The sequence below is a fragment of the Scyliorhinus torazame genome, chromosome 31, assembly GCF_047496885.1.
Source record: "Scyliorhinus torazame isolate Kashiwa2021f chromosome 31, sScyTor2.1, whole genome shotgun sequence".
In the NCBI taxonomy this organism is placed as follows: Eukaryota; Metazoa; Chordata; class Chondrichthyes; order Carcharhiniformes; family Scyliorhinidae; genus Scyliorhinus; species Scyliorhinus torazame.
Window position 1 is genome coordinate 20,780,765 of NC_092737.1, and position 27,421 is coordinate 20,808,185.

Below are 27,421 nucleotides of genomic sequence, written 5' to 3' on the forward strand. Positions count from 1 at the left end.
CCCACCCCCCAGCTAGGTCCCCCCCAGCTGAGTTGCTCCCTCCATAGCACTCCCGTAAGTCAGCTGACTCCTGCTGACCCCAGCCACTCCATCGACCCCCCCAGTGTGGTAGTCTCCCCCCCCCACTTCCTGTCCATCAGCGGGCGCTCCTCTCCAACACTGCCCTCCCCCCCCTTCCTTCCCTAACGCGGGAAAAAGCCCACGCTTTCCATCAAACCGGCCCCGCCCTCTCTAGCGCAGCTCCCTTTTGCGGCCTAATCCCAGCTCCCCCACCTCAGGCCTCCCATCACCCCTCCCCCCCCAATGGGGCTCCGTCTTTCCAACCACCGACGCCCACACTCTCACAAAACCCCCACTTCGAACCATTTCACCCTACCCCACCCAGCACTCAAGGAAACAATACAGAACAGAACATCCCCAAAGCACAGTAACCAAAGTAGCCCCCCGCGACATCCCCTCACAACAGAACATCCCCAAAGCACAGTAACCAAAGTAGCCCCCCGCGACATCCCCTCACAACAGACCCTCAGTCCGTGTCCAACTTTTCGGCCTGGATAAAGGTCCACGCCTCCTCCGGCGTCTCAAAGTAATGGTGCCGGTCCTTAAACGTGACCCACAGTCGCGTCGGCTGCAGCATCTCAAATTTCACCCCCTTCCGATGCAGAACCGCCTTAGCCCGATTGTACCCGGCCCTCTTCTTGGCGACCTCCGCGCTCCAGTCCTGGTATATACGGACCTCTGCATTCTTCCACCTGCTGCTCCGCTCCTTTTTTGCCCATCTTAGGACACACTCCCTGTCCACCAAGCGGTGGAACCGCACCAATACCGCCCGCGGCGGCTCGTTAGACTTGGGCCTCCTCGCCAGGACTCGGTGGGCCCCATCCAGCTCCCGGGGCCTCGGGAAGGCACCCGCGCCCATCAACGTGTTCAGCGTCGTGACCACGTATGCTCCAGCATCCGGCCCCTCCACTCCCTCCGGGAGACCCAGAATCCGCAGATTCTTCCTCCTCGACCGATTCTCCATGTCCTCGAACTTCTCCTGCCATTTCTTATGCAGCGCCTCGTGCGCCTCCACCTTCACCGCCAGGCCCAATATCGCGTCCTCCTTCTCCGAGGCCTTCTGCCGCACCTCCCAGATCGCCGCCCCTTGGGCCTTCTGGGTCTCGACCAGCTTGTCGATCGAAGCCTTCATCGGCTCCAGCAGCTCTGCTTTCAACTCCGTGAAGCAGCGCTTGAGAAACTCCTGCTGCTCTTACGCCCACGCTGCCTAGTCTCCACCCACCGCCATCTTGGTTTTCCTCCCTCTCACTTTTCGCTGCTTCAAAACTACTTTTTTCACCGCTCCACTCCTGTTCCAATCCATACAGTGCTGGGGAAATCGTACTGTCACCTTCCCACACTGGGAACCGTCGAACAAATGCCGCTGGGGCCCCTAAAAAGAGCCCAAAAGTCAGTTTCTGGCGGGAGCTGCCGAATGTGCGACTTAGCTCAGCATAGGCGCAACAGGAAGTCAATGTTCAGCACTATTAACGCTTCCTCATATACTGAAGCAGGCCGTGTAGACATGCAGCAAGATGTGGACAACATTGAGAAGCGAAGTTAAGGACGGGGGGGGGGGGGGGTTTAAATTAAACACCTTGATTTCTTCTCTCACCACCTGTCTGCAAACAGAAAAGGATTTTGATTTTGCTCTTTATTTACGTGTGGTCCGATTTCTATCACTAACCCCACAGCAAACTTGAGATGGGATGAACTCAGAGGGCTAGTTTATTTGCACACACAACCCAGCCCCCGACGCATTCGTGAACAAAATAGAGACCGGGAAATAAAGATTTACAGGGCAAAGACAATGTGGTAGTATGCATTAGGGGTCATGTGGGACTGTAAAGCCGTGATGTCATTGGCTGACAGATCCCGGGTCCTGGTTGGCCGTTGACCTCTAGCTCCGCCCTGAAGGCGGAGTATAAGAACCAGGAGTCCTCCCCCGCAGGCAGTCTACTACTGAACTGCGGGGGAACAGTCACGCTTAATAAAGCCTCATCGACTTCACTCGATTCGTCTCTCGGAGTCTTTGTGCGCTACAATTTATTAAGCGTGACTAAAGGACTATGGAGCTCAGGATCATCCCGGAATGCCTGAGGATCAGCCCCCACGCAGTGAACGCAGCAGCAGCTTTCAAGCACTGGCAGACTTGTTTCAAGGCCTACCTCAGAACAGCCCCCGGCCGGGTCACAGAAGACCAAAAACTACAGGTCCTGCACTCGAGGTTAAGCACGGAGATTTTTTCTCTCATCGAAGACGCAGAGGATTTCCAGACAGCGTTCGCAGCACTAAAAAGTCTCTATGTTCGCCCAGTAAACCAGATCTACGCTCGCTATCAACTCGCAACGAGACGGCAAAGTCCCGGAGAATCGATAGATGAATTCTACGCCGCGCTACTAATTTTGGGACGGGCCTGCAGCTGCCCGCCGGTGAACGCAAATGAACACACGGACATGTTAATGCGCGATGCTTTTGTGGCAGGTATGAACTCCTCCCAAATCCGCCAAAGACTTTTAGAAAAAGAGTCGCTAGGACTCTCAGACACGGGCCCTAGCAGCCTCCCTAGACGTGGCCGCGCGAAACACCCGCGCCTACGGCCCCGACCGCGCGGCAGCCCATTGGGCTCTGTACGCACCCGTCGCGACAAACACCCCCCCCCCCCCCGGACACCCCACAGGCTTGCGCGGTTCAAACGCCAAGTCGCACCGGGGAGCCCGCTGCTATTTCTGCGGCCAGGCGAAACACCCCCGGCAGCGCTGCCCGGCCCGCGCAGCGATCTGTAAGAGCTGCGGGAAAAAGGGCCATTTCGCGGCTGTGTGCCGGTCCCGGGAGGTTGCCGCGGTCCCAGGAGAACAGGGAGCCCTGCACGCCTTTTACGCTCCCCAACTGCCCCCCCCGCGCCCCATGTATGACCCACCGGCGCTACCACTTTGGGTCCCGGCCACCGCTGTCCCCAGAGAAGAGGGAGTCCTGCGTGTTCCTAACGCTCCCCAACCCCCCCCAGCGCCCCATGTGCGACCCGCAGGTGCCGCCATTTTGGGTCCCGGCCACCACGAGGGGAGGAGGGGCGCCGCCATCTTGGACCACCCCAGACCTGTACGACGCATGGGAGGGAGTTCAAAAACTACAGGCTCTACGTCCTTCCCCAACTCTGCGCCCCCACATTACTGGGATTAGACTTCCAGTGCAATCTACAGAGCCTAACCTTTAAATTCGGCGGCCCAATACCCCCCACTCACTATCTGCGGCCTCGCAACCCTCAAGGTTCAGCCCCCATCCTTGTTTGCAAACCTCACCCCGGATTGCAAACCCGTCGCCACTAGGAGCAGACGATACAGCGCCCAGGACCGGACCTTCATTCGGTCCGAAGTCCAGCGGCTACTGAAGGAAGGCATAATCCAGGCCAGCAATAGTCCCTGGAGAGCACAGGTGGTAGTAGTAAAGACAGGGGAGAAGCAAAGGATGGTCATAGACTATAGCCAGACCATCAACAGGTACACACAACTAGACGCGTACCCTCTCCCCCGCATATCCGACATGGTCAATCGGATTGCCCAATATAAGGTCTTCGCCACCGTGGACCTCAAGTCCGCCTACCATCAGCTCCCCATCCGCCCAAGTGACCGCAAGTACACAGCCTTCGAGGCAGACGGGCAATTATACCATTTCCTAAGGGTCCCATTTGGCGTCACAAATAGGGTCTCGGTCTTCCAACGAGAGATGGACCGAATGGTTGATCAACACGGGTTGCGGGCCACGTTCCCGTATCTCGACAATGTAACCATCTGCGGCCACGATCAGCAGGACCATGACGTCAACCTCCAAAAATTCCTCCAGACCGCTAAAGCCTTGAACCTCACGTACAACGAGGACAAGTGCGTTTTTAGCACCAACCGGCTAACCATCCTGGGCTACGTAGTGCGCAATGGGATAATAGGCCCCAACCCCGAACGTATGCGCTCCCTCATGGAATTTTCCCTCCCGCACTGCTCAAAAGCCCTAAAACGCTGCCTGGGGTTCTTTTCATACTACGCCCAGTGGGTCCCCCAGTATGCAGACAAGGCCCGCCCCCTAATACAGACCACGACCTTCCCTCTGTCGACAGAGGCTTGCCAGGCCTTCAGCCGCATCAAAGCGGATATCGCAAAGGCCACGATGCGCACCATCGACGAGTCCCTCCCCTTCCAGGTCGAGAGCGACGCCTCCGACGTAGCTCTAGCGGCCACCCTTAATCAAGCGGGCAGACCCGTGGCCTTTTTCTCCCGAACCCTCCACGCTTCAGAAATCCGCCACTCCTCAGTGGAAAAGGAAGCCCAAGCCATAGTGGAAGCGGTGCGACATTGGAGGCATTACCTGGCCGGCAGGAGATTCACTCTCCTCACGGATCAACGGTCGGTAGCCTTCATGTTCGATAATGCACAGCGGGGCAAAATCAAAAACGACAAGATCTTAAGGTGGAGGATCGAGCTCTCCACCTTCAACTACGAGATCTTGTATCGTCCCGGAAAGCTGAACGAGCCGTCCGATGCCCTATCCCGCGGCACATGTGCCAACGCACAAATTAACCGCCTCCAAACCCTCCACGAGGACCTCTGCCACCCGGGGGTCACTCGGTTCTACCACTTTATTAAGTCCCGCAACCTCCCATACTCTTTGGAGGAGGTCCGTACAGTCACAAGGAACTGCCACATCTGCGCAGAGTGCAAACCGCATTTTTTCAGGCCGGATGGTGCGCACCTGATTAAGGCTTCCCGCCCCTTTGAACGCCTTAGTCTGGATTTCAAAGGACCCCTCCCCTCCACCGACCGCAACACATACTTCCTTAATGTGGTGGACGAGTACTCCCGCTTCCCATTCGCCATCCCCTGCCCTGACATGACCGCGGCCACAGTCATTAAAGCCCTGAACACCATATTCGCACTGTTCGGTTGCCCCGCATACGTCCACAGCGACAGGGGGGTCCTCCTTCATGAGTGACGAGCTGCGCCAGTTCCTGCTCAGCAAGGGCATAGCCTCAAGCAGGACGACCAGCTACAACCCCCGGGGGAACGGGCAAGTAGAGAGGGAGAACGGCACGGTCTGGAAGACCGTCCTACTGGCCCTACGGTCCCGGGACCTCCCGGTTTCACGGTGGCAGGAGGTCCTCCCGGACGCCCTCCACTCCATCCGGTCACTACTGTGTACTAGCACTAACCAAACGCCTCATGAGCGCCTCCTTGTCTTCCCCAGGAAGTCCTCCTCTGGAACGTCGCTGCCGACCTGGCTGGCGGCCCCAGGACCCATCTTGCTCCGAAAACATGTGCGGGCGCACAAGTCGGACCTATTGGTCGAAAGGGTTCACCTCCTTCACGCGAGCCCGCAGTACGCTTACGTGGAGTACCCCGACGGCCGACAGGACACGGTCTCCCTGCGAGATCTGGCGCCCGCCGGCAACACACACACCCCCCCCCGACACCAATCACCCCCTTCCTGCCACCGCCGCACCCCGCGACCGCCCCCTTCCCAGGAGGATCGGTCCTCCTCCCAGGCCCGACCAGGAGTGAAGCCCAAGCTGAAACCATAAGGCTCCTGGAGACGACAACACCGGAACAAGCACCACCACCACCACCGGGGCCGAGGCGATCGACACGGATGACCAGACCGCCCGACCGACTCGTGGCGTCGATCTAACACTACAATATGTGGACTTTTAACGAGAACATTTTGTCTTTTTCTCCTGACGATTACTGTAAATAGTTCTAAACAAAAAAAAACCTTGTACATACTATAATAACATGCAAAAGTTTTCCTCCCAGGACCAGCCTTGTAAACCCTTACCACCATGCGAAGCATCACCCCGCCGGTTCATTTTTAACAAGGGGTGAATGTGGTAGTATGCATTAGGGGTCATGTGGGACTGTGAAGCCGTGATGTCATTGGCTGACAGATCCCGGGTCCTGGTTGGCCGTTGACCTCTAGCTCCGCCCTGAAGGTGGAGTATAAGAACCAGGAGTCCTCCCCCGCAGGCAGTCTACTACTGAACTGCGGGGGAACAGTCACGCTTAATAAAGCCTCATCGACTTCACTCGATTCGTCTCTCGGAGTCTTTGTGCGCTACAGACCACAAAGAAAATAATCGTTTCATGTGAGTCCAGAATCGAAGTGCAATGTTGTGTTCCTTCCCAGGGGTCGGCAGGCTGAAAACCTGTGCTGGATAATTCACTTTTCCAGTAGAGACGAAATCGGCTTGGTATATGGGCAATGGTATAGACGTTTCAGTAGAAAGTATGCAGATTGGGCCGGGCATTCAAACCTGGTCAGAATCTATTTGTGCTGCCGCTTGGTAATGGGGAAATGGCAGACTGAGCTTTGCACTTCTACAAGGCAGTATTATTAGTTTGACCAGCTGAGAGGGGTCATGTCACAAAACTCGCAACTCTCCAATTTGCCTAGGATCCTGACCGTTAAGAATTTGAAATGAAGGCTGCCGGGTTCTTTGTCCTAGCAGACTCTGGTTGGCCAGCCTGGATTCTGAAATGCAAATGGCCGTGGTATAATTCATTTTGAATTTGTTCTCTGCAGCTTACAGGGGTAGCACGGTAGCATTGTGGGGTAGCACAATTGCTTCACAGCTCCAGGGTCCCAGGTTCGATTCCGGCTTGGGTCACTGTCTGTGCGGAGTCTGCACATCCTCCCCGTGTCTGCGTGGGTTTCCTCCGGGTGCTCCGGTTTCCTCCCACAGTCCAAAGATGTGCAGGTTAGGTGGATTGACCGTGCTAAATTGCCCGTAGTGTCCAAAATTGCCCATAGTGTTGGGTGGGGTTGCTGGGTTATGGGGATAGGGTGGAGGCGTGGACCTTGGGTAGGGTGCTCTTTCCAAGAGCCGGTGCAGACTCGATGGGCTGAATGGCCTCCTTCTGCACTGTAAATTTTATGATCTGCAGGGGTCGTTAGCGTTTATTCAGATACATTGAGGTGCGAATTTATCTTATGCTGCCAGATCGCCCTTATGGTCACAGTCAGATGTAGTGTCAGTCATTTTAAATGGTCATTATCCCGCTTTAACGTTTTAGAAAATAGCCATGAATATATAATAGTTGTTTGGTAGTGCAGACCTTGATTATTGCTGAGTCGCGAAAGACGTGCTTGTTAGGGGAATTGGACATTCTGAATTCTCCCTCCGTGTACCCGAACAGGCGCCGGAATGTGGCGACGAGGGGCTTTTCACAGTAACTTCATTGCGGTGTTAATGTAAGCCTACTTGTGACAATAAAGATTATTATTACAAGGCACAAGTCAGGGGTGTAACGAAATACTCTCCACTTGCCTGGATGAGCGCAGCTCCAACACTCGAGAAGCTCGACACCATCCAGGACAAAGCAGCCCCGCTTGATTGGCTCCCCTTCCCCATTCACTCCCTCCACCACCGACGCACAGCGACAGCCGTGTGTACCGTCTACAAGATGCACTGCAGCAACTCACCAAGGCTCCTCAGGCAGCACCTTCCGAACCCACCACCTCTACCACCTAGAAGGACGAGGGCAGCAGATACCTGGGAACCCCACCACCTGGAGGTTCCCCTCCGAGTCACTCACCATCCCGACTAGGAAATATATCGGCCGTTCCTTCACTGTCGCTGGGTCGAAACCCTGGAACTCCCTCCCTAACAGCACAGTGGTGTGCTGTGGCTCAGGAAGGCGACTAAGGGGCTTTTCACAGTAACTTCATTGAAGTCTATTTGTGACAATAAGTGATTATTATTATTAACCCACCACCTTCTCAAGGGGCAATTAGGGATGGGCAATAAATGCTGGGCCCGGCCAACGACGCCCACATTCATGAACGAATATATATATTTAAAAACGAGCCTCTTCTCACCTTACCTCATCTCACTCCATCAAGGTATTGTACTAATTATTTATTTTGTTTGGAGCAAAGAAGCCAGAGGGTTGACTTAATTGAGGTGTACAAAATGCTGAGGGGAAGAGATCAAGTGGACAGGATAAAATTGTTTCTCTCGGTGGCGAATTCCAGAACCAGGGACATCGATTCAGGATAAGAGGCAGAAGGTTAGAGGGGAAACGAGGAAGAAGCAGAGGACACCATTTCAGACTGTAAGGGACGATCCTGTAAAACAGAGACGAGGAGGAGTTTCTGCAGCCAGGGGGGCGGTGAATCTGTGGAACTCTTTGCCGCAGAAGGCTGTGGAGGCCAAACCACTGAGTGTCTTTAAGGCAGAGATAGATAGGCTCTTGATTAACAAGGGGATCAGGGGTTACGGGGAGAAGGCAGGAGAATGGGGATGATAAACATATCAGCCATGATTGAATGGCGGAGCAGACTCATAGAATTTACAGAGGAGGCCATTCGGCCCATCGAGTCTGCACCGGCTCTTGGAAAGAGCACCCCACCCAAGGTCAATGCCCCCACCCTATCCCCATTACCCAACACTAAGGGCAATTTTGGACACTAAGGGCAATTTATCATGGCCAATCCACCCAACCTGCACATCTTTGGACTGTGGGAGGAAACCGGGGCACCCGGAGGAAACCCACGCAGACACGGGGAGAACGTGCAGACTCCGCACAGACAGTGACCCAAGCCGGGAATCGAACCTGGGACCCTGGAGCTGTGAAGCAATTGTGCTATCCACAATGCTGCCGTGCTGCCCCTCGATGGGCCGAGTGGCCTAATTCTGCTCCTATGTCTTATGGTCTTACACAGAGGGTAGTGAGGAGTCTGGAATTCGCTGCCCGAGTTAGTGGGGGAGGCAGAGACCCTAAACTCGTTTGAAACGCACCCGTATCTGCACTGTGGGTGCTGTAGGATACAGGGCCGTGGACCGGGTGCAGGAAGGTGGGATTAGAAAGGGCACCTGGATGTCCTTGGGCTGGCATGGACACGATGGGCCGAAAGGCCTCCTTCTGTGCTGGATGATTCCAATTCTCTCTCCCTCGCGCACTTATCGAGCTTCCCCTTACCAGGTCCAAATGATGGTACCTTCAAAGGTGCAGCGATTACAGATATCCTGGCTACCGATACTCCCTCAATCAAAATCGCCAAAATATATTAACCGATCATTCATCTCAATTCTGTTTGAAAGTTGTTGCAGGCTGTACTTTCCTACATATCGACAAATAATTGTTATGTTCAGCACTGAGAGGTACCCGATGAAAGGGAGCGATGTTTCAAACAAGTAACAAGCTACTTCACTTGGAGTAATGTTTAAAAAAACACACACGACAGCATGTTGAAAATCTGACGCAAGTCAACCTCGGAGACAGAAGTGAAAAAGAATCAGAGCTTTAATTTATGTCAAGAAAAAACACTTGCATCAGTTTGTCAAGCAGCAAAGTACGAAATCTATACTGTTAAAGCTGGCAACATACACGAAGGGACTGGCTGCATTGCTATTAACAAGATCATGAATGCCGTCCGATTCTGGGCTCAGGGGCCGTGAAATGGTGCAAAAGTAAAGCAAATTCGATGGGAAGGGTGCTTTTTGGAGCCACCGAGGAGCGGGATGGTGGCATTCGCCCACTTCAGTCCTCCTCACTCGGGATGCGAGGAATGCACATACCACGCCCACCGGAGTTGGACGTCAGGAACATTGCGCCCCGCGGTCAACGTTTCTTCCTCGGCCCGCAGCAACCAAATTCAGGCCGGCCTCGTCTCATTTGCTGCCTGCGCGAGCTCGCTGCGCACATGTAGCGGGCACCACCGGGCCTCCGCAATGAGTGACGCGCCACCCAGCCCCAATGGGCCAACTCCGCAGAGGAGGCCTAACATCTTTCAGTAAGGGCATCGGCGAGAGGGGAACGTTGACGCAGTTCTCTCCCCTCTCCCGAGGGCGTTGGATCAGTGGCTTAAGAAAGGTAGGGGGCAAGCAATCTTCCTCTCAAAATCCTAGTTACTGATATTCCTAGTTTGAACTTCGCGGGTCGGGGCCGTTTACCGCACGGTTGCCTCACTGATGGGTAATAGTGAATAAGGACAGGTTAATGACCTCAGAAAACCTCAAAACAGCATAATACAAGGAAAAAAACGGCAGCTTTACCTTTCAATGTTAAAGTACTTTGGCCCCCGCCTTTCTGGTTTTACACCACGCCCTGCCCTGCGGTGTGGCAAGACCCATACCACCAATATAAATGGGAACGCCTTTGTACAGGTGAAAGGGCTAATACATATTACCCGTGCTTTTTACACAGGATACGCAATCCCACTGCTTTCCAAACCGCACACTCGCCCTCGTTGCTAGGCCTCCCACTGTTTCAACTTCCGGTAAAGATCGAAGGACGAAGTTGGCGGTTTCGGCTGGGCCTGCACCTTCAGTGGCGGCAGGCCATCCACAGAGAGGTAGGGGGTCTCAGTCAACAGCTCCAGGGGATCGTAGAATATCATCAGGTCAGGGGCGTCCATCCCTTCGGACTGCTGCAAGAGGATATAAAAAGAAATGGGACACCTCTGCATTTTCTGCACCCCGCACTTTAAACCACCCGGTCCTGATGACTTCACCTCGTTTAAGTCCCGCTATTTTCTCCATTATCATTTAGGAAAGACTTAATAAAACTGCTGTTTCCTTGTTTTGGGAGATAACAGAACACAGGGCCCACACCTAGTGTTGCACAGAGCCGTGTGCACAAACAAGCTTGGGGACAGTTCCTAACTTGATACCCACAGTTAAACCTCCTTAAGAATACGAGATTTCATCAAGACCGAGTGAACGGTATCCAACACCCTCCAGCGGTTACCTTCTTATTCGCTGCCTTTGGTCTGACCAGCAGCATTTTCTCTTGCACGGCCACACTCAGCACCTCATCCACAGGCACCTCCAAGCTCACCAGTCCTTTGTAACGTTGCAGGTCCTTCGGCACGTTCAGCCCTGTAACAGAACACATGGGTCACAAGGTGGCTCGTGTCTAGCCAATACCGTCGGTTTTTAATTAAGACTTTAACGGCTGTCGGATTGGTAAGTTCCAGTTCCGGGTAAGTTCCAGTTCTGGGGAAGTTGTGGTTCCGGGTAAGTTCTAGTTCCGGGCCAAGAAATAAACTAGGAAAGAAACAACTGTCTTTCTCTCTCTCTCTTTTCCCCGAACTGCGACGGATCCTCCACCCCCCTCCTCGCACACGCACCATTATTCCCGCAAGAAAGGGCTTTCCTGACCATCTCCTCCTCCTCCACCTGCGCCTACTCTCCCATTCCCCCCATCTCCCACGTGGAAGTAGCTGCTTTCTATACCTCCACAATAAGCAGAGGGATCTAGGTGTCCATGTACATAGATCCCTGAAAGTTGCCACCCAGGTTGATAGGGTGGTGAAGAAGGCCTATGGAGTGTTGGCCTTTATTGGTAGAGGGATTGAGTTCCGGAGTCAGGAGGTCATGTTGCAGCTGTACAGAACTCTGGTACGGCCGCATTTGGAGTATTGCGTACAGTTCTGGTCACCGCATTATAGGAAGGACGTGGAGGCTTTGGAGCGGATGCAGAGGAGATTTACCAGGATGTTGCCTGGTATGGAGGGAAAATCTTATGAGGAAAGGCTGATGGACTCGAGGTTGTTTTCGTTGGAGAGAAGGTCAAGAGGAGACTTAATAGAGGCATACAAAATGATTAGGGGGTTGGATAGGGTGGACAGTGAGAGCCTTCTCCCGCGGATGGAAATGGCTGGCACGAGGGGACATAACTTTAAACTGAGGGGTAATAGATATAGGACAGAGGTCAGAGGTAGGTTCTTTACGCAAAGAGTAGTGAGGCCGTGGAATGCCCTACCTGCTACAGTAGTGAACTCGCCAACATTGAGGGCATTTAAAAGTTTATTGGATAAACATATGGATGATAATGGTATAGTGTAGGTTAGATGGCTTTTGTTTTGGTGCAACATCGTGGGCCGAAGGGCCTGTACTGCGCTGTATTGTTCTATGTTCTATAACCGTTTAGATCCCCGGGGCAGATGGGGAATTCCAAACACAAGCAGCCATGATCTTGTCAGATGGTGGCGCAGACTCGAGGGGCTGAATGGCCTACTCGTGCTCCTATTTCATGTACCACGACACCCAGATCCCTCTGCGCTGCAGAGTTCTGCAGTTTCTCTCTATTTTGGGGTGACGCGGTGGTTAGCACTGCTGCCTCACAGTGCCAGGGACCCGAGTTCGATTCGGACGACTCTCTATGTGGAGTTTGCACGTTCTCCCAGTGTCTGCGTGGGTTTCCTCCGGGTGCTCCGGTTTCCTCCCACAGTCCAGATTAGGGTGGATTGGCCAGGCTAATATGTCCCGTAGTGTCCAAAGGTTAGGTGGGGTTACAGGGAGAGCGCGGGGGAATGAGTCGAGGTAGGGTGCTCTTTCAGAGGGTCGGTGCAGACTCGATGGGCCGAATGGTCGGTTGTAAATAGTTGACGCCTCTTGACGGGTCCCTGTAGCACTCCACTTGTTACAGCTCGCCCGCCCGAAAATGACTCACTTCTGCCTAATTTCTTATTCCAGTTAACGAACCAATCCTCTATTCTAGTCTAACCCCCATCGGCCTAACACCCTTGGACGTGGAGAGGATGTTTCCGCTTGTAGGAGAAACTAGAAGCAGAGGACACAATCTCAGACTGAAGAGACGATCCTTTAAAACAGAGATGAGGAGGAATTTCTTCAGCCAGAGGGTGGGGAATCTGTGGAACTCTTTGCCGCAGAAGGCTGTGGAGGCCAAATCACTGAGTGTCTTTACAAAGAACAAACAAAGAAATGTACAGCACAGGAACAGGCCCTTCGGCCCTCCAAGCCCGTGCCGACCATGCTGCCCGACTAAACTACAATCTTCTACACCAAGACAGAGACAGAGAGGTTCTTGATTAATGAGGGGGTCAGGGGTTATGAGGAGAAGGCAGGAGAATAGGGATGAGGAAAATATCAGCCATGATTGAATGGCGGAGCAGACTCGATGGGCCGAGTGGCCTAATTCTGCTCCTATGTCTGATGGTCTTGTCCAGTTTGCCAACACGCCTGCCACTCACGACATGTGACGAATTGGACACAGGACGTGGAGATGCTGATCATGAGGCGAGACATTGAACCGGATGGACATAAGGACCCTACGACCGATGATGGGGCTCCCAACTCCAACACAGCCCTTGGCCAAGTGAAAAGAAAGTAGAAAACCCTGTCGGAAAAACAATCTTCACCATTAAAAATCCACAGCCTAGCTCCATTAAGGTACACATTAAAATTCCTCCCATTGAAGGAAGTGAAAGCATGTTGAAATGTTTTAGTTGTTGAGCCACAACTGGACGAGTTAGCTGCAGTTAAAAATATTCTTTGGCAGGTCTACGAGGAGCGGAGAGACCGGCCTCGTGAGGTTGTGCAGACTCTCGGCAACATCCGAGAGAGAGAGGAATGGCGACTGGTTATCAATGAGGCACGGGTGGAGAGATGGATGTAGAGAGCGACGAGGAAGGACAAAAAAAAACTAGGAGGCGGCACGATGACGCAGTGGTTAGCATGGCTGCCTCACGGCGGCAAGGACCCGGGTTCGACCCCGGGTCACTGTCCGTGTGGAGATTGCACGTTCTCCCCGTGTCTGCGTGGGTCTCGCCCCCCACAACCCAAAGATGTGCAGGGTAGGTGGATCGGCCACGCTAAATTGCCCCTTAATTGGGAAGAAAAATCATGGACCAGCACATCTGGGGGGGGGGGTCATTGAAGATTGTGGGGGCATCAAAGAAAGTAGCCGAGGAGAAATTGAGGTTTGTCAGGTCATTTGCGGCGGAAATATGTGGTGAGATGGGTGAAGGAGATGGGACTGTCAGGAAGAACAGAATCCCCACGGTGCTGAAGGAGGCCAGTGAGCCCATTGTGTCTGCGCCGAACCTCCGAAAGAGAACTATACCTGAACCCACTGCCTCCTCCTATCCCCGTAACACCACCTAATCGTTGGACACTAAGGGCAATTCAGCATGGCCAATCCACCCAACCTGCAGATTGTTGGACTGTGGGAGGAAACCGGAGCACCCGGAGGAAACCCACACACACACGGGGAGAACGTGCAGACTCCGCACAGACAGTGACCCAAGCCGGGAATCAAACCTGGGACCCTGGAGTCTTGAGGCAGCGGTGCTAACTACCGTGCCGCCCCAAGGGAGGAGAGGAGGAAGGTCCGAATGCAGCGGCGAGGGCATTAAACGCAGAGGGATTGGAAGAGGGACGAGCGACTGACAGGAGGGGGATTGGGAGAGGGGGCCGGTGCGCCAGCATTGTGAAGACCCCCACATCAGAGCTGCGGTCGCAGTGCCACGCTCAGCTTTAGTACGGTTCCTTCAATCCCAGCGCATTGCTCGGACACCGTTACAAGGCTAACCGTGCGTACGGTTTGTACCACGCGGTGAGCGGACTACCGCAGGCTTGGCAAGCGGCAAAATCCTACTGGACAACCCAGCCCTTGCACGGCAGAAATCGCTCAAGCTGAGGTTTTGACATTTTCAATTGAGACCCCCCCCAACATACCTCAACAGCTTTTCAACTAACAGGCGAATTAGGAGGAGGCCGCTCTGCCCCTCAAGCCTGCACCGACATCCGATAAGAATGACGGCTGACCTGTTAGCCCGGTCGATACGGGCGGTTTGACCCGGTTACAGCTCAAACCTTTCTGAATATTTTGCATAACCAAAGAAACTACAGGCCTCCAATCCGCCCTGACGAGGTAGGAACGAAGGGCGGGATTCCCCACCCCTCCCCCTCTGCGGCGTGTTTTGGTCCTGCTGATGTCAGCGGCTCTTTCCAAGGCTCGCACCATCCACCACCTCCGAGGAAGGGCTGGAGAGCACTGGCCCAAGTTACTGCCGGGTCTCACACGGACTCGCCAATCAGTCGGATTTTGGCGAGCCGGGGCCATTCTCCCAATCAAGCGCCCACTCAATCCACCCCCCCCCCCCAACCGCCATTACCTTCTGCCACCTTGCCCTCCACGCTTTGCCGCGTCACCGACGACCTCTTCAGCCGCTCGGCGGCAGCCCTCTTGGCGTCGAAGCCCACCTCCCTCAGCTGCTGCAGCTCCTGCCCCAGTGCCAGGGTGGTGTTGTACTCGGGCGTGGCCAGGGGGCGGTCCCCGGCACCCCCCAGGAGCGCCCTCTGCCTGGGCTGCTTGTTCAGCCGGGCAGGTCGTGCCGCCTTAGCCTTCCAGGGGTCGCGGTGGGCCGGGCCTTCGTCCTTTCGGTCAGTGGAGAAAATGGAGGACGGGTTGGTCGGAGTCTGGACGTTCCATTTGTCCCCTTCGGGAGCCGATTCCGGGATTGGGCTCACAAGGATTGTGTGTCCCCCCTCCTCCTCCCTGCCATCCAGGTCACCGGGGGTTAACTCTTCCTTGTCACCCTCGGACTCAGAGCCAGTGTCAAACCGGACCTGCAACCAAAAGCAATGAATAAATAAAACAACAGCGGGGCCAACCTCTCTCAGCAAACCCCCTGGCCACCCGCTAGCACACACAGCTGGGAGACTGTGGGCCTCTGTCTCACTATTGTCTGACCATTGATGCCAGGATATTCGCAGGGAACGTGGCTACAATTTCTTGGTTTTCTGATTGGGAAAATCAGCCCCTAACTTTTAACTGGGGCAATATTGATTGAGGTTTAGCTAGAAGGAACTGGTGGTAAGAGCGATTAATGCTCGTGGGGGAGGGTGAGAGCTGGGGTTATACATGTCCGCACTGCCACCTGTAGAAATTTGTCATGCTGTAGTTACACCTCTTCCACAGTTGGAGTGCTGCAGCTCCTCACGAACACGCTAAATAGGAGCAGGGAGTGGACCCACTCGGCCCGTCCAGCCTGCTCCGTCATCCAATATAATCTTGACTGATCTCGGGCCGCGGCTCCATTTTCCCGCCCATTGCCCATATCCCTAAATTCCCCGAGAGCCCAAAAATCCATCCCACAGCTTAAATATATTCAATGATGGAGCTCCCACAATCCTCTGGGGTTGGAGAATTCCAAAGATTCACAAAACCTTTGGGTGAAGAAAATCCTCCTCATCTCGGTCCCAAAATGGCCGTCTCCGTCCCAAAATGGCCGTCTCCGTCCCAAAATGGCCAACTCCCTTATCCTGAGACTGTGACCCCCGTGTTTTAGATTCCCCGACCAGCGGGCAACAACCTTTCAGTGCCCACCCTGTCAAACCCCTTCAGAATCCTGTTTGTCTCGATGGGGTCGTCTCTCATTCTTCTAAACTCCAGAGAATAAAAACCCAATTTACATCAGAGGACAACCCCCTCACCCTGGAGGCCAATCTAGTGAACCTTCGCTCTCCCGCCCCTATGCAAGTTTGTCCTTTCCTAAATGCAGTGGCTAAAACGGCGCACACTGCCCCAGATGTGGTCTCGCTAAACCCTGTAACAACAGGCAGCCAAACTACTTTATTCCTGTACCCTTGCAGTAAAGGCCAACATGCTATTTACCTCCCCAAGTGCGTGCTGTATCTGCATGCTAACTTTCTGTGTTCCTTTCTGCATCCAAGTCCCTTTGGACATTAACGCTTACAAGTTCCTACCTTTTCAAAAATATTCTACATTTATAAATTGCTGACATTATACTCCAATCACTTAATCTGTCTATATCTCTTTGCAGTGTCTCTGTGTCCTCCCCAAAGCTTACCTTTCTACCTAGCTTGGTATCAGCAGCAAACACCCGGCAGCACGCTTGAACAAAGACAAACACCGGTGGGTGTATTTACAGCATGACATGTTTACACGGTCAGTTCCCCAGGTGCGTGTGGTGACTGTCCCTTTAAGGGCAGTATAGCAGAGGATGACCTGGCTGGAGGGACCAATTGGGACTGAGAGTGGGTAGGCACCTCAAGGGGGTGGAGTCCTCCCCTTGGGCAGAGGACATCCAAAAGCCACCTAGATGACTGGGGCAGCCGGTGGGGCTGCTGGCCTCTGTACACTTTTCCCTTATTAATAAATAACCTTTGTGTGCTGACAAAGTCTTTTAGCGTGGGGACAGAGGAATTTACAATGGAAGTACATATGGAATGGCAGACTGTGGGAATTTGGAATTGGGACTTGACGGCATCTGTATGCCCTGATAGAGCCATCTCTAACCTCCCCCTCACACACACACTCACCTCTCTCTCTCACACACACTTCACAAACACACACACACTCACCTCTCTCACACACACACTTCACAAACACACACACCCTCACCTCTCTCACACACCCTCACCTCTCTCACACACCCTCACCTCTCTCTCTCTCACACACTCACCTCTCACACACCCTCACCTCTCTCACATACCCTCACCTCTCTCTCTCACACTCACCTCTCACACACCCTCACCTCTCAAACACACTCACCTCTCCCTCTCACACACCCTCACCTCTCTCACACACACTCACCTCTCACACACACTCACCTCTCTCTCACACACCCTCACCTCTCTCTCACACACACTCACCTCTCTCACACACACACTCACCTCTCTCACACACTCACCTCTCTCTCACCCAACACTCACCTCTCTCTCACACACACACTTCACAAACACACACACCCTCACCTCTGTCACACACCCTCACCTCTCTCTCTCTCACACACTCACCTCTCACACACCCTCACCTCTCTCACACACCCTCACCTCTCTCTCTCACACACTCACCTCTCACACACCCTCACCTCTATAACACCCTCACCTCTCCCTCTCACACCCTCACCTCTCTCACACACACTCACCTCTCTCTCACACACACCTCTCTCACACACACACCTCTCTCTCAATCACACACCTCTCGCGCGCACACACACCTCTCGCGCGCACACCCACCTCTCGCGCACACCCACCTCTCGCGCACACCCACCTCTCGCGCACACCCACCTCTCGCGCACACCCACCTCTCGCGCACACCCACCTCTCGCGCACACCCACCTCTCGCGCACACCCACCTCTCGCGCACACCCACCTCTCGCGCACACCCACCTCTCGTGCACACCCACCTCTCGCGCACACACCTCTCGCACACACACCTCTCTCGCACACGCACCTCTCTCGCACACGCACCTCTCTCGCACACACACCTCTCTCTCGCACCCACGCCTCTCTCGCACACACATGCCTCTCTCGCATACACACCTCTCACGCGCGCACACCCCTCTCTTGCACACACACCTCTCTCGCACACATGCACCTCCCTCGCACATATGCACCTCCCTCTTGCGCACACATGCATCTCCCTCTCTCGCACACACATGCATCTCCCTCTCTCGCACACACATGCATCTCCCTCTCTCGCACACACACGCATCTCCCTCTCTCGCACACCAGCATCTCCCTCTCTCGCACACACCCGCATCTCCCTCTCTCGCATTCATCACCCTCTCTCGCACACTCATCACCCTCTCGCAGACCCGCAACTCCCTCTCTCGCACACACGCATCTACCTCTCTCGCACACACGCATCTCCCTCTCTCGCACACATGCATCTCCCTCTCTCGCACACACGCACCTCAATCTCTAGCACACACCCGCATCTCCCTCTCTCGCACATTCATCACCCTCTCTCGCACACTCATCACCCTCTCTCGCACACGCATCTCCCTCTCTCGCACACACGCATCTCCGTCTCACACACACGCACCTCCCTCTCTCGCACACACACGCACCTCCCTCTCTCGCACACACACACATCTCCCTCTCTCGCACACGTATCTCCCTCTCTCGCACCCCCGCATCTCCCTCTCTCGCACACACACGCATCTCAATCTCTCGCACACACGCACCTTCCTCTCTCGCACACACACGTATCTCCCTCTCTCGCACACACTTATCTCAATCTCTCGCACACACGCATCTCCCTCTCTCGCACACACGCATCTCCCTCTCTCGCACACATGCATCCCCCTCTCGCACACACGCATCTCAATCTCTTGCACATACACGTATCTCAATCTCTCGCACACACGCATCTCCCTCTCTCTCGCACACGCATCTCAATCTCTCGCATACACGCATCTCAATCTCTTGCACATACACGCATCTCCCACTCTCGCACACACACGTACCTCCCTTGCGCACACACACGCACCTCCCTCTCTCACACACACACGCACCTCCCTCTCCCGCACACACACGCACCTTCCTCTCTCGCACACACACGCACCTCCCTCTCTCGCACACATGCATCTCCCTCTCTCGCACACACGCGGCACATATTCACCGGCCTTTCTCGCACACATGCACCTCCCTCTCTCGCACACACGCATCTCCCTCTCTCGCACAGAAGCGGCACATATTCACCGGCCTTTCTCGCACACATTCACTGCCCTTTCTCGCAGACACACACACTTAGCTCCCTTTCTTGCCCGCACAAACGCTCACCTCCCTCTCTCGCACACACGTTCACCTCCCTCAAATGCTATCCATCAGCCTGGCCTACCATGGAACTCCTAGTTGCAAACAGCAGTTGGGAAAGCCTGGTACAGATACATTTAAGAGAAAACTAATTGAACATGAGAGAGAAAGAACAGGATATTTTGGTGATGTAAGTTGGGAGGGGGATAATAAACACCAGCACCAAGCAGTTGGACTGAATGGCCTGTTTCCCTGCTGCAAATACTACGTGAAAGAACTACAGAAGATACACTGCAGGAAATACTGTGACCGGTCACATGCTCAAGAGAAAACAGGGAGGACATTATCCTTAATGGCACTCGCATGGCCTGCCCAGGAACAGAGGTCTCGCTGACACTTGGAAATACGGGTCTATATTGGGTAGTGGTTGGAGGTCCCACACCAAATCCTCAGGGCTTCAAAGCTGGCAGCATATACAGGGATGGAGGGTCTCTGGAGAGGAGAGAAAGGGATGGTGTTTGGGGGGGGGGGTCTCTGGAATGTGTTAATAGTTGCTGGGGGGGGGGGGGGGTTCCCCATTACCTGCCGACGGCTGACTTTCCCTCGCACCACGTCGCCATCCAGCCCTTCCCGCCTTTTCAGTATTCCCACGGATTTGCCGATCTTGTCCGGTGTCAGAGAAACATCCAACTCCGAAAGGGTGTCCATCCGATCTGGCCCCACGAGCAGGGGCGCCGGGACAGCCCGGATGGGGAGACTGTCTTCGTCCGTGTAGTTCTGAGGCGCGTACATCTTCGCTGGGAAGCCCAAGATATCAGTCTTCATCTTCTGCAACGCTGAGGTCTACACGCCAGCTTGCCCTGTAATAAGAACAGGTCGTTAAAGCTCTCGCTTACATAGAGATGCCGCCCTCAAAGCCTGCTCAGGCGCAGATACTGGGAAGATATAATGTACAGTACAGAAACATGCAGGATTTCAGTAAGGAGTGAAGAATGCTGTGAACACACAGGGTGCATCTTCCCATCAGAAAGAACCTGATCACCTATTCAATATATCGCTCAAATTAACACCAGCTCAACGTCCTGTATAGAGTCATGGAGTGTTACAGCACAGAAAGAGGCCCATCCTGTCTGCACCATCCATCAAGCCCCTCTCTATTCTAACCCCATTGTCCAGCACTTGGTCCGATGCCTTGTTTGCTGGGGAGTTCCAATCGCTCATCTAAATGCTTCTTAAATGTTGTGAGGGTTCCCGCCTCTCCCACCCTTTCAGGCAGCGAGTTCCAGATGTCCAGCACCCTCTGGGGGAAAAGGTTTTTCCTCAAATCTCCTGCCCCTGACCTTAAATCTCTGCCCCCTGGTTATTGACCCTCTACTAAGGGGGAAAGTTCCTTCCTATCCACGTCCCTCATAATATTGTCCCCCTCGATCAGGCCCCCCCTCGGCCTTCTCTGCACCAAGGAAAACAACCCCGGCCTAACCAGCCTCTCCCCATAGCTGAGGCGCTCCAGCCCAGGCAGCATCCTGGTGAATCTCCTCTGCACCCTCTCCAGCGCAACCACATCCTTCCTATAGTGTGGCGACGAGAACAGCACACAGTACTCTAGCTGCGGCCTAACCAGCGTTTTATACAGCTCCATCGTAACCCCCCTGTTCTTATATACTACGCCTCGGTTAATAAAGGCCTCGGTTAATAAAGACAAGTATCCCATATGCCTTCTTAACCATCTTATCTACCGTTCCTGCTGCCTTCGGGGATCTATGGACATGCACCCCAGGGTCCCACTGTACTCCCCAGCTCCCTACCGTTCATCATGTATTCCCTTGCCTTGTTAGGCATCACACTTTTCAGGGTTAAATTCCATTTGCCACTGTTCTGCCCATGTCTATATCGCCCTCTAAGACAGAAACGGCAAATGCCTTCCACCAGGCATCTGGGATCTAAGTGAACAGGTCTGTGAAATGAATGGCATCAAGGAATTAGAGTGGGTGAATTCAAAGTCAAATCAGGGGCAGAGAAAGAAAGAAAGGGAAAGAAAGATTTTATTGAGAGAGAGAGAGAATAAAACTCAGAAGGGAAACTAAAAAACATTTTTTTTCAAATATTAAATTAAGTATCCCCAACAGTGAAAAGCTGAATGAATGAGACTTCATGGTAAGGGAGGTTGATAACAGTTGTTAAAGGTGGCAGTGGTTAGCATCGCTGCCTCACGGCGCCTGGAGCAGGCCCCAACAGTGGGCCAAACTCGACCAAAACCTCAATATTTAATAAACCTCAGTATTAAAATCTTTAACATTACCCCTTAAAGAATACTACTCAACACAGTGAATACAATACCCTTAATTGCTATCTTTATTCCCACTTAAACAACAAGAAAATAAACCACATCAGCTCTCAGAATACCAATGGCACAGAGCAAAACTTGCTTTGTACAGTTATCCTTTGAGAAAGAGATCTCGTGACATTGCTTTACAGAATAGATCTGACTCCTGTCCGAACCACTGCAGAAACTCTGGCCGGATGTCTTCCAAAGCTGGCTTCAACTGGCTCGTTTCAGCTCCGCCCTTCTCCTCAGACAAGTCTGCATTGCTATAAATACCGTTAATCTCTTTTAACTAACTTACAGTGAGAGCAGAACTCTGCATACATTCTGCGCATCTTCAGCCAGGTCAGAACTGAAAATACTTCCTCAAAATGCCTGATGTCGTAGCTCTGCCCAGCAATGACATCATCTCACCAAGCTCAAACCCCTTAATCAAAACAAAATGGCATTAGCCCAAGCTTTTACGATGGTTAATCGCACCTCAGGTTCCAAAGGTTTGTTGTCTTTCAAACCCAGATTCTTTAAAGAACGTGACCGCAGCAGTCAAACACACTCTAACCCAGGCTGTTAATCCTTACTTCGCCAAATACTTATCATACAATATGTTGGAAATTCTTAGATCCATCACAACTGACCTGCCTGTTCACACATCACCCGGGCTTCCCAAACTGTGGATGGCACGTGCCCCCGCCCCCGCATTGGTGAGACGGTGATGTTGTTTTTGCGCAGCACACGTCCCCAAATGCCATGCTTCGCCCGAGGCATTCCCGAGCACGTGTCCGACGGGGACATCGAGCCGAGCCCCCTCTTGCAGGCTGAGCAGCGTCGACACCCTCCCCTTAATTTATTCCCCGAGAGTTGGTCACCCAGAACTCTGTCTCAAGCTTCTCTTCTCCAAGGAGCCCCAGCTTCTCCCATCTATCCACATTACCGAGGGTCCCCTTCGCGGGAGCCAGTCCTTCTGGTGAATCGTTCTGCGCTCTCTCTGACACCTTCACACCCACCCTTGCTTCATACAGGCCTCGGGCTTGTGACACCACTGAAAACCACGTTGCAAGTCGACGGAACCGGTTTTCCCATGGGAATTATGTTAGAAATGGGGGATTGGTTCCTGAACCTGGGCCCAATCCCCTATTTTCACTGAAAAGTGAAAGGTTTGAGAGACCTTGCTTCAGTGAAATTGTCTTTCAGTAGATATTTCCCATGTTATAGTTGTGCCCACATTTTCAAAGGCACTTCCATATTGCACCCGGGCAGCCATTAACCCTTCCTGAGGCTGTGAGCAATTGGTCAAGACCAATTGTTTGCAGGCGTGGCATCATAAAGTCGAAACTGGCGGTGTAAAGTCAAAGCCGGGTGTGAATTTCTAAACGTCGCAAGTGCCGTTCGTCGTAACTCGAACGTCGTAAAGTCGAGGACTGCCTGTGCTGCCCCACCATGTCCCTCCCAGCAAACTGAATCGCCTCACACTTCTCTGCATTCACCTTGTACAAGGGGAGGCAGTTGGTGTTGTGTTATTGCCACTGCACTGGTAATCCAGAGACCCAGAGTAACGCTCAAGGAACCCGACAAGAATCACAGAATAATACAGCGCAGAAGAGGCTCTTCGGCCCATCAAGCCTGCACCGACACAGGAAAAACACCTGACCTATCGACCGAATCCCGTTTGCCAGCATTTGGCCCATAGCCTTGAGGGTCCTTCCATCAAAATCACCTCTGAATCAATCTCTGTTAACATGTTGCCCCACCCCGCGGCCATCTCGCCTCCCCACCTCAACCCCCTGCCATTTTCGTGTCTCTCTACCCCACTACATCCATGCCAACTGTATCCCCACCCCATGTCATCATTTCTCCACCCAATATCCCCCGTGGCCATCTGGTCTCCTGACCCATCGCCGCCACTTGCCTCCCAACCCTATTGCCACAATCTTGTCTCCTCACCCCCCGCCGCCATCTTGTCCGCCCACCCCCGCCGCCATCTTGTCCGCCCACCCCGCCGCCATTTTGTCCGCCCAACCCCGCCGCCATCTTGTCCACCTACCCCGCCGCCATCTTGTCCACCCACCCCGCCGCCATCTTGTCCCCCACCCCACTGCTGCCATCTTGTCCGTCGACCCCCGCCGCCATCTTGTCCCCCCACCCCACTGCCGCCATCTTGTCCCCCACCCCACTGCTGCCATCTTGTCCCCCCACCCCACTGCCACCATCTTGTCCCCCACCCCACTGCCGCCATCTTGTCCCCCACCCCCCGCAGCCATCTTGTCCCCCACCCCACTGCCGCCATCTTGTCTCCCCCCACCCCACTGCCGCCATCTTGTCCCCCACCACCCCACAGGCATCTTGTCCTCCCCACCCCACTGCTGCCATCTTGTCCCCTCACACCACCCCACTGCCGGCATCTTGTCCCCCAACCCCACTGCTGCCATCTTGTCCCCCACCCCAGTGCCGTCATTTTGTCCCCCACCCCACTGCCACCATCTTGTCCCCCACCCCACTGCCGCCATCTTGTCCCCCCCACCCCACTGCCCCAATCTTGTCCCCCAACCCCCGCAGCCATCTTGTCCCCCCACCCCACTGCCGCCATCTTGTCCCCCACCCCCAGCAGCCATCTTGTCCCCTCACCCCGCTGCTGCCATCTTGTCCCCCCACCCCACTGCCGCCATCTTGTCCCCCACCCCATCCCACTGCCACCATCTTGTCCCCCACCCCATCACACTGCCACCATCTTGTCCCCCCCACCCCATCCCACTGCCGCCATCTTGTCCCCCACCCCATCCCACTGCCACCATCTTGTCCCCCCCACCCCACTGCCACCATCTTGCCCCCCACCCCATCCCACTGCCATCATCTTGTCCCCCCCACCCCATCCCACTGCCACCATCTTGTCCCCCACCCCATCCCACTGCCACCATCTTGTCCCCCCCACCCCATCCCACTGCCGCCATCTTGTCCCCCACCCCACTGCCGCCATCTTGTCCCCCAACTCCCGCAGCCATCTTGTCCCCCACCCCCAGCAGCCATCTTGTCCCCTCACCCCACTGCTGCCATCTTGACCCCCCACCCCACTGCCGCCATCTTGTCCCCCACCCCACTGCCGCCATCTTGTCCCCCCACCTCACTGCCGCCATCTTGTCCCCCCCCACCCCATCCCACTGCCGCCATCTTGTCCCCCCCACTGCCGCCATCTTGTCCCCCACCCCACTGCCGCCATCTTGTCCCCCCGACCCCATCCCACTGCCGCCATCTTGTCCCCCCCACTGCCGCCATCTTGTCCCCCACCCCACTGCCGCCATCTTGTCCCCCACCCCACTGCCGCCATCTTGTCCCCCACCCCACTGCCGCCATCTTGTCCCCCCCACTGCCGCCATCTTGTCCCCCACCCCACTGCCGCCATCTTGTCCCCTCCCCACTGCCGCCACCTTGTCCCCCACCCCACTGCCGCCATCTTGTCCCCCACCCCACTGCCGCCATCTTGTCCCCCACCCCACTGCCGCCATCTTGTCCCCCACCCCACTGCCGCCATCTTGTCCCCCACCCCACTGCCGCCATCTTGTCCCCCCCCCACTGCCGCCATCTTGTCCCCCCCCCACTGCCGCCGTCTTGTCCCCCCCCCACTGCCGCCGTCTTGTCCCCCCCCCACTGCCGCCGTCTTGTCCCGTCCCCCCACTGCCGCCATCTTGTCCCCCCCCACTGCCGCCATCTTGTCCCCCCCCACTGCCGCCATCTTGTCCCCCCCCACTGCCGCCATCTTGTCCCCCCCCCACTGCCGCCATCTTGTCCCCCCCCACTGCCGCCATCTTGTCCCCCACCCCACTGCCGCCATCTTGTCCCCCACCCCACTGCCGCCATCTTGTCCCGTCCCCCCACTGCCGCCATCTTGTTCCCCCCCCACTGCCGCCATCTTGTCCCCCCCCCACTGCCGCCATCTTGTCCCCCACCCCACTGCCGCCATCTTGTCCCCCACCCCACTGCCGCCATCTTGTCCCCCCCACCGCCGCCATCTTGTCCCCCCCCACTGCCGCCATCTTGTCCCCCACCCCACTGCCGCCATCTTGTCCCCCACCCCACTGCCGCCATCTTGTCCCCCCCCACTGCCGCCACCTTGTCCCCCACCCCCACTGCTGCCATCTTGTCCCCCACCCCACTGCCGCCATCTTGTCCCCCCCCACTGCCGCCATCTTGTCCCCCCCCACTGCCGCCATCTTGTCCCCCACCCCACTGCCGCCATCTTGTCCCCCACCCCACTGCCGCCATCTTGTCCCCCCCACTGCCGCCATCTTGTCCCCCAACCTCACTGCCGCCATCTTGTCCCCCCACCTCACTGCCGCCATCTTGTCCCCCCACCTCACTGCCGCCATCTTGTCCCCCACCCCACTGCCGCCATCTTGTCCCCCACCCCACTGCCGCCACCTTGTCCCCCCCCCCCACTGCCGCCACCTTGTCCCCCACCCCACTGCCGCCATCTTGTCCCCCACCCCACTGCCGCCATCTTGTCCCCCACCCCACTGCCGCCATCTTGTCCCCCCCCCACTGCCGCCATCTTGTCCCCCCCCCACTGCCGCCATCTTGTCCCCCACCCCACTGCCGCCATCTTGTCCCCCACCCCACTGCCGCCATCTTGTCCCCCCCCCCACTGCCGCCATCTTGTCCCCCCCCCACTGCCGCCATCTTGTTCCCCCCCCCACTGCCGCCATCTTGTTCCCCCCCCACTGCCGCCATCTTGTCCCCCCCCCACTGCCGCCATCTTGTCCCCCCCCCACTGCCGCCATCTTGTTCCCCCCCCCCACTGCCGCCATCTTGTTCCCCCCCCACTGCCGCCATCTTGTCCCCCCCCACTGCCGCCATCTTGTCCCCCCCCCCACTGCCGCCATCTTGTCCCCCCCCCCACTGCCGCCATCTTGTTCCCCCCCCCCACTGCCGCCATCTTGTTCCCCCCCCCCACTGCCGCCATCTTGTCCCCCCCCACTGCCGCCATCTTGTCCCCCACCCCACCCCGGGACCTCTCACCTGGGCACCCCGCCCCTCAGACACTTTTACCCTCTCGGCGCCGTGGGAGGTTCCAGCCCAGCCCCCGCCATTCTCGACCATTGACCGCCTCAGAACGTCGCCCAGGGCAACGTCGCCGCGGATGTGACGCCGCTGGAGAGGAAGTGGGAGGGGCTGGAAGGGAGGCGGGGCATGGTGACTGACAGAGAGGAAGGGGGCGGTGCTGGGTGATTGACAGGCGGAGAGGCGGCGTTGCTGGGTGATTGACAGGTGGAGAGGGCGGTGCTGAGTGGAGGGGGGCGGACCTGGGTGATTGACAGAATGGGAGAGGGCAGGGCATGGTGACTGACAGGGAGGGGGCGGTGCTGACTGGAAGGAGGCGGGGCTGGGTGACTGACAGGTGGCGAGGCGATTGTCAGGCGGGGAGGGTGACTGACAGGGTGGGGGCGGTGCTGGGTGATTGACAGGTGGAGGGGGCGGGGCAGGGTGATTGACAGGCGGAGGGGGCAGGGCAGGGTGATTGACAGGCGGAGAGGGGGCGCTGCTGAGTGGAGGGGGGCGGGCCTGGGTGATTGACAGGCGGAGAGGGGGCGTTGCTGGGTGATTGACAGGCAGGGAGGGGACGGTGCTGAGTGGAGAGGGCGGGGCTGGGTGATTGACAGGCGGAGAGGGGGTGGGGCTGGGTGATTGACAGACAGGGAGGGGTGGGGCTGGGTGATGACAGCAGTGTGAAACCCCTCCCCCCAGGAGCCACCTCAATGTGCACAGCAAGA

General features: G+C 55.7%; 1 protein-coding gene across 2 annotated transcripts; it reads right to left on the minus strand.

The window, feature by feature from the left end:
• Positions 1 to 9,308: 9,308 nt before the first annotated feature.
• Positions 9,309 to 26,821, minus strand: ppp1r35 (protein phosphatase 1, regulatory subunit 35). Of its 2 annotated transcripts, none has more exons than XM_072493469.1 (5): positions 26,670 to 26,821; positions 19,922 to 20,199; positions 14,947 to 15,400; positions 10,773 to 10,903; positions 9,309 to 10,452 (listed from the first exon to the last, which is right to left on the minus strand). In XM_072493469.1, the coding sequence occupies exons 2-5, from the start codon at positions 20,162 to 20,164 to the stop codon at positions 10,276 to 10,278; spliced, it is 1,005 nt and encodes a 334-aa protein (XP_072349570.1). In that variant the 5' UTR covers positions 20,165 to 20,199; positions 26,670 to 26,821; the 3' UTR covers positions 9,309 to 10,275. The 2 variants fall into 2 exon arrangements, with proteins under 2 accessions (XP_072349570.1, XP_072349571.1); XM_072493470.1 differs by having other exon boundaries at positions 26,700 to 26,796.
• Positions 26,822 to 27,421: the final 600 nt, after the last annotated feature.

Bases quoted from the DNA above. Each gene is read 5' to 3' on its own strand.
- ppp1r35 (XM_072493469.1), bottom strand. From the start codon at position 20,164: ATGAAGACTGATATCTTGGGCTTCCCAGCGAAGATGTACGCGCCTCAG. The intron at 15,401-19,921 runs GTAATGGGGAAC...TTTTGGTTGCAG, and splicing joins GGAAAGTCAGCCGTCGGCAG to GTCCGGTTTGACACTGGCTC. The intron at 10,904-14,946 runs GTAATGGCGGTT...GTTCTGTTACAG, and splicing joins GGAGGGCAAGGTGGCAGAAG to GGCTGAACGTGCCGAAGGAC.